Source organism: Vitis riparia, chromosome 14 (assembly GCF_004353265.1).
Source record: "Vitis riparia cultivar Riparia Gloire de Montpellier isolate 1030 chromosome 14, EGFV_Vit.rip_1.0, whole genome shotgun sequence".
NCBI classification, from domain to species: Eukaryota; Viridiplantae; Streptophyta; class Magnoliopsida; order Vitales; family Vitaceae; genus Vitis; species Vitis riparia.
In genome coordinates this window covers 142795-158508 of record NC_048444.1, presented here as the reverse complement: position 1 = coordinate 158508, position 15714 = coordinate 142795, and the positions used below count along the sequence as shown (strand labels likewise).

At 35.8% G+C, this 15714-nt stretch overlaps 1 protein-coding gene and 1 pseudogene across 1 annotated transcript; both read right to left on the bottom strand.

The window, feature by feature from the left end:
• Nucleotides 1-1086: 1086 nt before the first annotated feature.
• LOC117930003 (zinc finger protein 91-like) lies at nt 1087-3532 on the bottom strand. Its single transcript, XM_034850453.1, has one exon. It carries the CDS (start codon nt 3088-3090, stop codon nt 1378-1380), a length of 1713 nt encoding a protein of 570 aa, XP_034706344.1. The 5' UTR covers nt 3091-3532; the 3' UTR covers nt 1087-1377.
• Nucleotides 3533-10021: 6489 nt separating this feature from the next.
• On the bottom strand, nt 10022-15714 carry LOC117930810 (annotated as a pseudogene).

Here is a 15714-nt window from a genome sequence, read left to right as displayed (position 1 = left end):
ATCATATATATATATATATATATATTCAAGAAACTTTCTTTGAGAACCGTTCTCAAACAAGCTCCAGGGTACATGAACATGAACCCCAACTTATCTATCCTAGTTTTAAGCTTGGTTTGTGCAACTTTTTTCAAACTTCGCTTGTTTTTATCTTTAAGGTTATGTTTGTTCCTAAAAAGTACTAAAGAAAGGGCAGAAAAAATAGAAAGAAAATGATTTCTTATGTTTGGATGCTATAAAAAAAAGATAAGGAAAGAGTATATCAAAGAAAAGAGAAGACAAAATGTAAAAGATTTCCCCCCACTATTTTTCTTAAATAAAGGTAAGGAAAGTTTATGGAAAGTGCACTAGTGGACCCAATTTTTTCATCCAAAGGAAAATTACCTTAATTAACTTGTTCAAGGCTGGTGAATGAACTCTCAAAGTAAGAAAAAACATAAACAACAACCAGATAGGGGTGCTCACGACTCATGAGTAGCTTCTCCTTTGGCAGACTCAGTTGCAACTTGCAAGCACTTAGGTGTATGCTTTGCACTCCTCCACTCGAAAGACAACAAGTAGAGGGAGGGAGGGAGGCACACTTGCCTTTAGGTAAAGTCAAAGTTATTGAAAAATAGCTCTAACAACACCTGTAGCCAGGTCCCTCCTCTGCCTAGTTTCTATCATAACTCACAAGAAGATTATGTCAGGACAAAACAGAGGAAAAAGCATATATGATACAGCATAAACAGCAAGAATTTTCCCAAACTACCAAAAAAAAAGCAAAAGGCAATAGCATGAAGAAGTGAGATGGTAGGTGACTAAACAACCACCTTCAGCTCAGATTCCATCTTTTCTGCATTTTAAATATCGCCTGGAGAGTCATCAACCTTCTCACCTCCACAACCCAACATATTATTCACTTTCTACCCAACTTTGCAAGTACAAAATATCTAAATTACTCCCACACATTTCTCAACATTTGGGAAATTCAATTAGAGGAACACAAGCCCCTTTTTGATAACAGTATATTCTAGTCTACTTATTGAGTTTTAGAATGGAAGGATGGAAGGATGGAAAAACCAAAGCTGGGAATTCAGTCAAAAATCAACAAAGAGATTATGGCTCCTCTGCTCATATTAATCAACAAAGAAGACCAAAAAAAAAAAAAAAAAAAATCTCAATTATAGTTTCAAAGTCTCAAATTTGAGATTTTTGCAGGATCAAAAGACAAGTAAATGCAGTGAGTTGAGTACAACTGCAACCTAAAAGCTATAACCAGCAAAGGGAAGCTTTATCTCTAGATGGGTTATTCCATAGAACCTGTAATAAAATCCACCAAATTGTCTTTACAATCCTGAAACTTCACCTGAGATCATGGATTTGGATCAATTTTTCTCAGTTAGAGATTACACCCACCAGTGACTCATGCTCATGATGGCCTCCTCTAAAGCACCATGGCTTGAACCCAACATGCTCATTGGCCCCCCCTTCTTCAGGAGCAATGGGGAGATTAAGATCAAAAATGTCAGAAACATCAGAATGCTCTTGCTGTACAAGTGTGGTCCCTTCCTCTCCGGTTTCAGAGCTCCCAGCATAATGTGCCCTCTTGTGACCACCCAAAGCTTGTCCAGATGCAAAAACCTTGAAGCAGATCTCACACTCATAATCCTTACTTCTCTTTAACTCACAGTTCATCCCACTCACTCTAGCTGCCTCCTGCCCAATTGAATTCTCATTGTATTCACGCTTTTCAAGTTTGGAATTAGCTTTGCCATCAGGGAGAATCTTATTAGTCTGGATGCTTTTTCCACAGCTCTTGCTTTTTGATGCAAGGCACCTCATCCTGTGGCCTCCAAGCACCCGATGGGACTGGAAAATCTTGCTGCAGATGCTACACTTGTAAATTCTTTTATTTTGAGCAGCGGGGCTCCTTTTATTGCAGAAATTTCCTTCCAAATCAGGTTCAGAAGGCTCACACTTGGCTCTCTTGCTTGAATTATGCTTCACATATTCTGAATTAGCCTCCTGCAACCCAATTGTCAGCAGATCAATATTACCTAATTCCACATCGGTGGTCTTGATTTTGATTTCACTATGAAATTTCTTCTCAATCTCACTATCACACAACTCATATTGGGATTCAACATCCAATTTCTTCTTTAAGCCATCATCAGCACAAACTTCCAATTCAACCCTCGTTTCATGGTGACTTACAAACCCTGAATCAGAACTGCCAGTTTCAGTTGTTTTCTTCTCAAACAAAACATTCCCAGATTCCAGAACACAAGACTCTAACATCTTCTCTTTTTCTTTCAACATCTTTGAGGTCTCACGGCCATCAGAAACAAAATTTTCACCCTCATCCTTTATAATTGGCGTATTTTGATGAGAGGATTTAGCTTCAGCAATCACAGAATTGTTATCAGAAGACTCAGAAACAGAATAAAACTCTTCCCAACTCCTCACAGCCCTAGACAGCAACATCAAACACAAAGCCCCTTCTTCTAGTTCTGGCTCACTCAGAGTGACAGATGAAGAATCATTGAAATTGGAGAAAGAAGGATTTGAAGTCATCTTGTACCTCTGGGATCGCTTCCTCCTGGTGGGGCAGGAAGTCTCATCTTGGGATTGGCAACTAGTCCTCGATTCATCGACTGCCCGAAATCTTTCAGAATGGCATCTCATATGACCGGACAAAGCTCTCAATGAACTAAACCCTTTTCCACATTCTCTGCAGAGATTTTCTTGCCTAGAGTGATGCCTCATGTGACCAAAGAGAGCTCTGGATGAGTTAAACCCTTTGCCACATACTTTACAGATATGGTATTGCTCTCGTTCTTGTTCTTCTTCTTGCTTTGGAGCAGTCTGGTTTGATCCTGAAAGCCTCCATGACTTCTTGGGGTTTTCTCTTAGGCCATAACCAGTTTGACCACCGCCATCACCATCACCACCATCTTCAAAACCTATGTCGCTTTCAATGGGATTCTCATCCCTCGGAGCTGGATTCATCGCCATATGGCACCTCATATGACCTCCCAAGGATCTTCCACTGAAGAACCTCTTCTTGCAGACCTTGCACTCGTGCTTCTGTTCTTGATTGTTTTCCATCAAATCCGGACAAAAAAAAAATTGAAAAAGAAAATAAAAGAACGCTCAAAACATTTCACAGTATGGTGAATTTTCCATCACTTTCCAAGGAAAACAACAAGAATGTCAGAGAAAGAGGGGAATCTAAGAGAGTTCCAGATCAGGAACAGGACGGTTTAGAATCCAGATCATGATTGTTGTTGCTTTATCAACCCAAAAAAACAAGAACACATCTCAGGATTCACTGCTTTCACCACCAAAAACATGATCTGACACCCAAAAAAACCCTGCTCAAAGTGGTATCTCTCCTCTCAGTCTTGGATAGTTGAAATGAGGAAGCCAATATCCAACTCAAGGGATAGGTTCATAGACGAGTCTAATGCCAGTATTATCAACAAATAGGCACAAACCCAAATATAAAGAAGAGAGAGAAGGCCTCCGTCTCTCTAGAATCCCTTCTGGGTTGATGCCTCATTTGGAAGTAGAAATCCTTGCATGGAAGCAAGGATATGCAAGCCACATAAATTCAGAATTCTCCCCAACCCCCACTCGCTCCCCCGTATCCACTCACCCACTCGCTCACATTGACTTTATTTATTTATTATTTTTATGTCCCCTTCATTTTCTCAGAAAACAAAAAGAAAAAAAAATGGTAATTATAATCACCTATCTCTAATAATCTATTTGTTATTTCATTATTTTGTAATCTTCACGAGAATTTTATTTGTTTATGATTTTAAATTTTGATATGATACCAATTTCATTGGGTTACAAGCCAATGTGATCGAACCTTTTTTATGGTCTCCTGATACTCAAATCAAAGAGGAGGCAAAAAAGAAAAGGACCTTTTCTTGTTTGTATGGGTTCAATTGAAATGCTAATTTAGTAGAACACTTACCATCGCTTACTGTCATATGTGGCCTCCAGGGATATTTTAATTTTGCTTTTTAAAAATTTTTTTTTTTAAAATGGTATAACAAAGTAATAATTAGTTACCATTGCCATTACCATTCCCATTCCCATTCCCATTACCAACTACCAAATCATTTTAACTTGGCATCCCCCTTTTTGCCTTTCCACTTGCAAGAAGTCCCATTCACATCTACCATTATTGCTTTCTTAATTCCCACGCCTATCTATAAATCTCACCACTTCTCTTTTTCCGTTTCAACACTTTGAGATGTGTCAACGACGGGCGGCTACCCCTTTGGAAATTATTATTAAAAATGGAAGGATGGAAGGAAAAGAAAAAAAGAAATAAGATATGCTTAAAAAATTATTAGAAATAAAGGTTTTGGAACATTCTTAAAAATAATATAAAATTTTATTTGATAAATTCAGTTATTTTGAGGAATAAAATTTTATTTGATAACTCAAATATGAGAGAGAGTTTTCTCTATTTATTAGCGAAGGTAACGAAAATGTGTTTTTATATATATAATACAAAAATTTTCAAAGTATTTTTGATATTTTTAATTGTTAATAAGAAAACTTAAAATAATAATAATAATAATAAAATCATCTCAAATTTATTCTAAAAGAATAATTCAATTTTAAAACAAATTCTCAACTTGTTTTATAAAAAATTTCATAAATATTTTTTGAGTTATAAAACTATTTGCAAGAACAACCTCCAAATAAAACCTAATTATTGATTTAAAAAACATATTTAACAAAAAATTTAATAGAAATTTATCTTTGAAGAATTTTTTCGAGGGTTGTTATATGTTGAGATATTAGCAATGTTTAGATATTAGGAAAATTGAGATATAGGAATGTTCAGATATTATGATATTAGTTGTTCTTTCCTTATATCATTCATTCCTTGTATCATTCTTTCCCATTCTTAGCATAGTGATTATCCTCTATATATACTCTATACATGAACGAATGAAATAATCAATGAAAACCTAACATTCATCAATTTGAAGTTGGTATTAGAGCCATGGAACTGGAATCCTAGATATTTTTTTCGGTAAGGCCAGTCATCGCCCCTCCTTCGCGATAAAAAAAAAATATAAAAAAAAAAAGTGAAAAAAATACTATTGTTTTTCAATCTGAAGGTACTTTTTATCCAGGAATTATTTTGACTAAATCAAACTATGACGTTTGGTCACAACTCGTGGAGATGCATATTGTCGAACGGGAAAAACTTTCCTACATTCGAGGTAACACAAATCCACCAAAAGAGTCAGAAGATGAATATGAAAAATGGTATGCTGAGAATCAAAAGGTGAAGAGATGGTTGTTAATGTCTATGAGTCTAGAAATTATGAAGCGCTACTTACACTTACCCACCGCTCAAGAAATTTGGAGTGCATTATCAAAGGCCTTCTATGATGGAAGTGATGAATTACAAGTTTTCACTTTGAATAAAAAAACCTTCATTGCCAAACAAAATGGCAGGTCTCTTTCTGAATATTATGGAGAGTTAACTGAAATTTTTTGCGAATTGGATCATTGGGATAAGGTAGTCATGAAAGACCCTGAGGACATTGTAGCATACTGGAAATCCATTGAACGACAACGGGTGCACATCTTTCTTGTTGGATTGGATGGTGACTTTGAGCAAGTTCGAGGAGAAATTCTACGCAAAGATCCTCTTCTCGATTTGGAATAATGCTATGCACTGGTTCGATAAGAGGCAGTGCGTCATGCTAGGATGAAAACAGAATTTGACAACCCTGACACCTCAGTTATGGTAGTCCGACAATGATCAACCCAGAATTGGCAGGATCAATCCAAGACCAACCATCCTAAGACAAACCCTAATATTGATAAGTCAACCTTCAAATGCACTCACTACAATAAGACTAGTCATACCAAGAGTCGTTGCTTTGAAATTATGGGATATCTAGACTGGTGGGATCATAATCGTGATCAACGGAAGAAGGATTCCAAGAAAACCTCGATTGCAATCGTTGCCGAAATAAAAACAGAGGCTAATGTTGCTGAGAAAGCCTCTGCATTGGTAGCCGCTATAGGTTATGGTGGTAAGTTTTTAAATACTTCTACACCTGTTATTAATAGTGCATGGATAATTGATTCTAGTGCTACAGATCATATGACTTTTGATTCTAGACAGGTTTCACCCCTTAGACCTTCATCACAAAAAATTGTTTCTACAGCCAATGGTAACATAACCCCAATCATTGGGGAAGGATCCTTAACTCCACACCGTTATAATAGAGGTATTCTTAAACCCACATATGAACCTGAATTGTCTACCAAAGTCAAATATCCCATGAACAACTATGTGTCTAATCATCGTTTGTCTGAATCAAATAAGTCATTTGTAAATCAATTATCTACTGTAACTATTCCTAATAGTGTGTAGGAAGCCTTAGTTGATCCAAGGTGGAAAACAACCATGAATGAAGAGATGAAATCATTGCAGAAGAATGAAACATGGGAACTCGTAGAATGTCCACCAGGAAAGAAGTCAGTTGGGTGTCGTTAGATCTATACTGTGAAGTACAAGGCAAATGGTAGTATTGAACGATTTAAAGCAAGATTGGTAGCAAAAGGGTACACTCAAACTTATGGAATTGACTACACATAGACATTTGCACGTATAGCTAAGATCAACACAGTTTGAGTATTACTATCTTTAGCTGCAAGCCTGGATTGACCATTACAATAGTTCGATGTGAAAAATGTCTTTCTGCATGACGAGTTATCTGAAGAAGTATATATAGATCTTCCACCAGGATGCATGGTGTCAGAAAAGCAATGTCAGGAGGTGTGCAAATTGAAGAAATCATTGTATGAGTTGAAGCAATCCTCGAGAGCATGGTTTGGAAGGTTCACAAAGTCAATAAGAGCTTTTGGCTATCGTTAAAGTAATTTAGATCACACTTTGTTCCTGAAAAAACAACATGGTAAGATTACGACACTCATCGTATATGTGGATGACATGGTAGTTATAGGAAATGATCCTGAAGAAAGAAAAACTCTGCAAAATTATCTATCTAGAGAATTCAAAATGAAAAATCTAAGTCCTCTGAAATACTTTCTTGGGATTGAAGTTTCTCGATCAAGTGAATGAATTTTTCTGTCTCAAAGAAAGTATGCCTTAGATCTTTTATAGGAAACTGGAATGTCGGGATGTCAACTTGTTGATACACCAATAGAAGAAGGTCTGAAATTGTGTGTTGAGCCTAATCAAGTATCAACCGATAAGGGAAGATATCAGAGACTTGTGGGGAGATTAATGTACTTAGCTCATACAAGACCAGATCTTGCTTATGCATTGAGTGTAGTAAGTCAATACATGCATAATCCTGGAGAGTAACATATAAATGTAGTCATGCGTATTTTGAGGTATTTGAAGAATGCTCCTGGGAAGGGAACTTTGTTCACTAAAAATGTTGATCATCAGAGTATAGAAGTATATACTGATGTTGATTGGGCCGGTGCAGTGGATGATAGGCGATCTACATCTGGTTACTTTACCTTTGTAGGTGGTAATCTTGTGACATGGAAAAGTAAGAAGCAGAATGTCGTCGCTCGTTCAAGTGCAGAAGCGGAATTTAGGGATATGACTGTAGGACTTTGTGAGACATTATGGCTAAGACTCCTCTTACAGGATTTAGCTTACTTATCTAAGCAACCAATCTGATTGTTTTGTGACAATAAAGCCGCATGTAATATTGCTCATAATCCAGTACAACATGATCGTACAAAGCATGTCAAGGTGGATAGATTCTTCATTAACGAGAAATTGGATGATAAGATTGTGGAATTACCTAAGATTCGATCAGAAGATCAATTGGTCGATATCCTCACCAAAGATGTAGTCTCAAGTCGAGTGTTCTCAAAATTTTTAGACAAGTTGGGCATGTGTGACATCTATGCACCAATTTGAGGGGGAGTGTTGAGATATTAGGAATATTTAGATATTAGGAAATTTGAGATATTAAGAATGTTGAGATATTAAGATATTAGTTGTTCTTTCCTTATATCATTCATTTCTTGTATCATTCTTTTCCATTCTTAGAATGATGATTACCTTCTATATATACTCTGTACATGAACGAATGAAATATCAATGAAAAACTACCATTCATCAATTTGAAGTTTATATTTTATATATAATTTTAAATAATAATTGAAAATATAGAGATTACTTTAATTTTTTTTTTGTATATAAATGGTTTTTTATTTGATTCTAGATGAAAAAGTTGGAGGAAAAAGGCAAAATCAGAAATGCATTGTAGTCGAACCTTTTTCTCATATTTGTTTAAGAAAAATGGGGTTTTTCCTTCTTGCTCCTAACAAAAAATTTCCAGAGTTTCTTTCTTTTTATAATCTAAAATCACCCATTTCCAAAGCATCTCTATTAATTTGTCCAAACTTAAAGTTCCAGAAAAATCATTCTTATCATATTATTAAGAGGAAAATGTGAAAGAAATTTAACAAAGGTTTATTAATGCGTCCTAAAAGCCTTGAAAAAATGTCGATGTCTAAGATATCCTGATTTATAGGTTTCAGTCAAACGTCAGTATGTGGTTGAAGAAGCTTACTCACTAATCTTCTCTTCTCAAACCCTAATGACTTTATGATTATAGGATTGTGGGGATCATTTTCCTTTTAATATACCATGCTAAAAGGCTTGGCAACATGGATCATTATAGATAATACTCAGGATTAGGTTAGCTTATTTGGAAATTATCATTTTTAAAGTAGAAATCTGTTTAGAGAGAAATCCTGAGTCAGGGATATACTTGTCGAAGGCTCCGGATACCTTCACCTTTCCTCCAAGTATAAGATTCAATGGACTATATGGACCTATTTAAAGTTTTCATTGTTGGTTTCTTAGCTGAAATCATTGTTTTGTTAGCAAGGTCACTGAAGTATCCTATCTCAATTCATATTTAACTCAAAAAAATTAGCATGAAGGAAGGGTGGGGAAGCAGGTAAGAGATAGGTGCACCCAATCATTAACTTGAAATGTTACTAATTTATTTTCTATATATCTAAATACTCTAAAAAAATAATGAAAATAAAAGAAAACAAGTGTTAATTATTTCCAAAAATAAAAATCTCTTTGAAAATCTAAATATAAAATATTCTATTTTTCATATTTTTAATTGTTGCTTAGAACTTGCCCTGGAATAAAAAAAAAATAAAAAATAAGATTGAAGACAATTTTCAAACAAGGGTTAAATGTCTTATCACGGGGTATGAACCTCGTCCATATTTTAATTTTTATTTTAGTTAAATTTTTTTAATAATATCCTTTGCCTATGGAAACGTTTCTCTTCACTGATTGGTACGCTAATGGGCTTTGGGTAGCATGCATGTACGAAAGGCAAAAAGGGGAAAAGAGTGACGATTTGGACATCGAGTAATACCATACAACACTAATATTATTGTAGCTTTCTGAAATTTCAGGAGCAATAATCATTTCTATTTGAAAAAAAGACATTGGAGGATAATTTCATATTATTTGGTTTTTTTCTTTGGATTATGGATGGTTAAAGGGAAGATAGGTGTGGAGGCCGGAGGGAGGAGGGCAGGGGCCAAAAGTGGGAAAATGATAACGGTGAAGAAAGTCACTAACAGCAATAGGAAATTGGAATGGTGCTTGTCCAAGTAAACTGTAAAAGCAGTGTTGAGAATGTTTTAGGAAGAAAGTGATCTTCATCTGCATTAATGCTTGGAGGATACTAAAATATTGGAAATGTTTCATGTCATTTGTGGGACCTTTCATACCTTGGTGTTTTTTGCATATGGAAGCACCATGTCACTGGCATCTTTGTTGTTTATATGCTCAAATTTCTGGGCTGGTGGATTCCTCCATCCCATTACGACTTATGATCAGCACCAAGTGTTAAAAAGAGAAAAAGTGTTCCAACAAGGCTTATTCCACAGCGTTTTTTAAAATAATTCTTGAAAACTATTCTTAAAAATAGTAAAACATTTCTTAATTATTTTCAAGAACAAAAAATTAAATCAAGAACATTCCATTCTCCAGCAGTTACAATCATCCATTGGTTCACCCACAAGAATTAAGGATTACAGTGAGAGGAAAGCGAAAGCAAATGTAACCAAGCATAGGGCAAGAGAATCCTGTGTGTGTTTAAATTAATAACAAATGTACAACAAAAAGAATGGGAATCAAAATGTATACAAAATGAAATTAAACACAATTTGGAGGTGCGGTCATGCTTCCCAGCTTCCACCATACACGAATGAATGTCCTCAAGGCAAATTAAATACTGTGTCACTGCAAGATATTCTTTCTTAACAGCCTGACCTGATGGTTGCTTCATGACAAGGGTGAGTTGGGGAAGAAGAACGAAACTAATTATTTGTGGCTGATACCACATCCTAGCCACCCATCACAGTTTTGCAGGATTCCCTCTTGGAATCTCTCTTCAATCATAAGCATATATACAAGACAAATTACTCTAGCCTGGTGATTCAAGTAACCAAAATTTTGAATCACATGGCTCTCTCTCTCTCTCTCTCTCTCTTCCATTTCCTAATGCATCAATCATTGCACAATGCAAGTGTTTGTTGTCATCACTGTCACCGAGTGGAAGGAAAACTCAAAATCATGATCACCAAAGGAATTTCCGATGTGTGCTTTTGAAACATCCTTTATATCTCCCTCATCCTTTTCACCAGTTAGATGTCCGTGACAGAATCGCAGCATCATTGTTATAAGCATCTATCTCATCCTTTAATGTCTTCATAGCAACCTTCTGCATGATCCCCCTGAAAATTAGTAAGAGTATCTTGATCTATCTGAGATTCCACCAGGAAGCCCGTATCTTCCTCCACCATTCCAAGTTCACTTCTTTGCCACTCATCATTATCACTATCAATGTTTAATGGGTCAAACCTGTTTTGCTCAGCACGCTTACGAAGCATGAAGACATTAAAGTAATAGCTAACGAGGTCCTTCTTTGTTCGTGAAGGGAAAATTCCTGAAAGATGGTCCCAAAAGTTCTTATCCAGTGATGCAGGATAGGAGAGGACAACCTCATCAAAGGCATGCTCTTCGTCTTCACTCCATTTATCTGCTACCTCTTCTCCCATATCACAGAAACCCAACTTCTCAAACATATCCTGCCCAAGGTTTTCTCTTAGTCTCTGCCTTGCTTCCATGACATGTTGTCTCGTGCAGCTGATAGAACCCACGTGAAGGCAGTTACACTCATTTCCAATTCCCCCCCTTTGCAGAAATTGTATGCAAGTGGTTCCCAATCAGGCATTGGAATGATAATAGTACCCATCAGCTCCTCCTCCTTGCCACCATTCATGAAGCCAGATGTGTCCGAATAATCTAAAGAGTTCTCCAACAGCTGTGGGGCCCATTCTGGAATGAGAGCCTGATGTTCTGGTCCAATAGAAACTAGTTTCTGTGGAGGATGATCCAAAAGGGATGAGAAAATATCCTCATGCTGAATTACTGCCCTTACTCCATGGTCAGCTTCAAAATATTCTGGGAAAAAAGATAAGTGGAATGCTGCCTCTGATTTATCTTCTTCAATAGTGCTGCTATTAAGCCACAAAAAGCCAGAAATGCTGCCAAGGGCACTGGTTTCAAAATCCTTGGCAGGCCCATTTGAGACATCAGTAACCAAGTCAATTGCATTTCTCCCTTCATCTTGAGACTTACTAAAACTGTCCTCACCTTCTCCATCTTCATAATGGAATTACGTTAGTTAAAGAAAAAATAATAGAAGATTGAATATTGTGAATTCAGATAACACTATAACAAGGATGTCTATACAGCAGACTACTGCTATGGCATGATAGCAATTGAAAAGTACTACATGATTCTCTTTGAGGTCCATAAAATAGCAGATCTTAGAAGAACAATTTATGGGGTGAGTAATCCAAATTGATTAAATGGCTAAAATTACATAATCAATCTGGTGTGATTATCAAGAAATAAGTTTATATATGCAATTTTCTGACCACTCAAGTAATAAATACAATTAAAAGCCACACTAGGAGGTCATAAACACTACCAAAAATTAAAATTTAAAAGGGAGAGAGAGAGAGAGGAAAAGAAAAGAAAAAAAGAGTCCCTCCCAGGTCAGGATACAAACATTGATTGCTGTGGAACATTCCTACAAGGAATCAAGAATCTGATAGATAGGACCACAGATATTAGATGCAAAATTGCAGCACATATTCCACATAAATGGCAGAAGTAATAATATTAATGGTAGATACCTGTGGCCTTAGCCAAGTAGTTCTCTTGCATTATTAATGACAGAAATAAAATGTTTATTACCTGAAAGTTGAGTTCTCTGAGGAGCAATGTTACAAGGAACAACCCCCGCACTTGACACAAGATGATTAGTATGCTCCAGTTGTCTTGAGTGCTTACAAGCAACGTTGGAGGTTTCTTCATCACCAAAAGGACGCTTGTGTACCATTTTGACTGCAGATCAGAGAACATTCTAGAGTGAGATGCAAAATATACACATAAGATAATGGTTTTCAACCATTGTAGTTTGTATGAGAAGCAAAAAGTAGAAAACTAAGAACATAGAAAAGATATTAAAACAAAATATAATTAACTTAAGCTAAGAGCTAGTTTGTTCAGTTAAATTCAACTGCCGGAACAAAACAATAAGACCTATTTTAAGAAGCAATACACAAGATTCTTGTCTACAAATGCCATCTAAAAGTTTTCAAGTTCCAACCACTTAAGTATTTCCTCCTCAGGATATTTTGCCATCCAGCTGATCAGTGGACCAGTCGTTGCTTCTCCTTTGGTTCCTGTGCAAAATATGTTCCATGGAATGTTTATGAGCTGTTACAGAATGAAACTCTACCCCTACAGTCCAATGGTCATTTGAAAAGCTAGCTAGCTGCATTTTAGATGAATAATACAACTTTCAGCCTCTCAAATCTTTTCATGCACAGCTTTGTGATTGCATTGATTGTAGGAACTAAGATCTGATATGGAAGGGTAAGAGATTGAGAAAGCCAAAAATCAGTGAGGGAGTGACCCGATGCATACATATGCAACAACAACACAAACAACTCAATATCTCATGAAATTTACTGAAGATGGGTACTAAAATCCTCCAATTAACAATGCTTTTAACTTGCTGGTTCAAGGGCTTCTTTGCAAAAGAGGGAACTATGTTAATCACTTAATCTTGACATTTAGAAGTCACCAGAACTCCTCAAAATTATTTATCTGTGCTAGGTATGGTTGGCATTGGTGAAATATACCAATAGCAATTTGGCAAAAACAATAAACAGTATTTCAAACACAGAAAATCTAGATATTTGGGATTTGTAAAGGAACAGAAGGGCTTTCGATGATGTGGAGCAATCTGATCAAGCCATTAAATCTGTTTTTTTTGTATACTTTTGTGAATTGGGTTAAGGTGTATATAGAGGACCACACTCTTTCTATGTTAGATTTTGTAGATTGGTTGTGTTCCTAGTAAGAAGAAGGTTTCTTTATCGTTTTGTCTTTACTAGGCCTTTTTTTTTCTTTTGATAGGTAAAAGCAATTGTATTAAAAGCGCCTAAAACGTGCCTAAAGTATACACGATGTATTCAAGGCCAAAAAAGGGTTTGTCTTTACTAGGCTTTGTTTGTATACTTCGTGTACTTGTTTCACCTGTTTTAAGGTGCCTTTAATACATGTCCTCTTTTTGCCCATAAAAAAAAGAAAAAGTAAATAAGGTTTCTTTATGTCTTTCTTTTTTGTGACTTAGAAAGAATTGAAAATATTGTCCTATATAAAGCACAAGAATCATCCTCCCTTTTTTTCGGGCAATATCCTACCAACTTCAAAGATTTTTCCAAAAGTATCAACATAATGTTGAAGGGTAACGAAGTAAAAGTGTTGCAGTAGTTTTTTCAAGTCCCGGTCCCCCATGCTTCTAAATAACTATTAAATACTTGCACAAAATGTTCTCAAATGCAAAAGCCCAAGGTAAGACATTCTACTCCTTTAGGCAAAGCAAAGCATATTGGATAAGATGTAAGGCATATTGTATTAAAAAAATAAAATAATAAAATAATAAATAAAAACCCATTTAAAAATCTTAACATTTTTAGATGTTTTAAGCAAATACAGAAAAAAGGGTAAATATTCAAGAATTGATGAAGTTGTACCAGGACTGTAAGTAGAAATATCAAAAGTGGCATGCATGGCAGTAGAAATATCAAAATCGGGGTAAAGGAAAGTTATAAAGGAAAGTTATAACACTTCCTTTCCTAAGCTAGAGCGTAAAAAACATATTCATTTAATGACATACCTAGCACTGGGCCAACATATAACAAATATGGAGGAAAATCATTCCACTAAGAATCATAAAATTATTGGATAATATGCGTCATACTTGGTTACACTGCATAAGGGGACATGGAGACAGAAAACCCAAACAACACATACTACCCCAGAGGATGATGCTATAATGCATAACAAGAACTTCCCCAACAATTAATCAAGAATAAGCATAACGTGATACCACAGTCAAGAAGTACCCACATCAAAGCATCTCCATCATCTGTATATAAATAGATAATTACTACTAAAAAAGTCCCAATTTTCTTCTTATGTTAAATTAATTGTATTAATGAGCATCGTTCAAATGAATGATGTGATGGCATTTCAATTAGCAACAGCAGAAATAATAATCAAACTTGGAACACCACAGTGCATGACAAATGAATGGAACATTTTCTAAATTATTGAACAACCCCACAGTCAAAAAGAGTAACTGAAGATATGGCAACTACAAGACAAAACATCTAAGTATAAAAACGATATTTTCATCAACCTAGTGTCACCTTCATGTTGATACAACAAACAAGTACAGGATGTTCCCATTTAAGAAAACAGACGTGACATCCGTTGTTAAAACAATAAGCATTTATTAGAAATTCCACAACCTTCAAAATGCATATCCCAAATCCTACCCAAGAGAAGCACTCAATGGACAATAAAATAATTTGAACCAAATAAAGAAGCAGATAAGTTTCAGCTAATCCAGCTATGTGAGGATGATATAAAAATAGGTTGTTTTTACCTCCAAAGTTGTCCAATAGTTTACTTTCAGCCTGGAAACACGAGAACAAAATCCAAATTCGGGAACTCTAATGCTCGGAACCCAATTTCTAGATACCTCATCCTAATACATTAAACATTGATTTGAAATAAACCAAGAGATATAAGAACATGAAAACTGTATCCCAAACTGATTCAGAGAAGAGAACCCAAATTCTAGATCCCTCATCATGATACATTAAACTTTGATTAGGAATGAATCAAAAGACATGAGAATATGCGAACTGATTCGGAGAAGAAAACCCCCCCATTCAAAATTACAATCGGCCAAGATGAATTGAGATCATGCAAACTACTGTGCACACCAAAATTTACAGATAGAATAAACCCTTTGGAAATCAAACAGATTCTGAAATCTCCAAAACCCCAGCTAGAAATTTCAGAGAACTCAGGTAAAATGGCGTCGCTAGAGAATCAAGGATGCCTATGAAACTACAATTAATGGGTAAAACCGTTAAAGAGAAAGAGCTCAAGGAAGAGATAGTTGATTTGAAGCCGAAAGAAGAGGGATCAGAAGGAATCTGGATCTAGATGATACTCTGATAGAGGCTGGGATTGGAGAGTGGAACCAAACGCATTTTTAT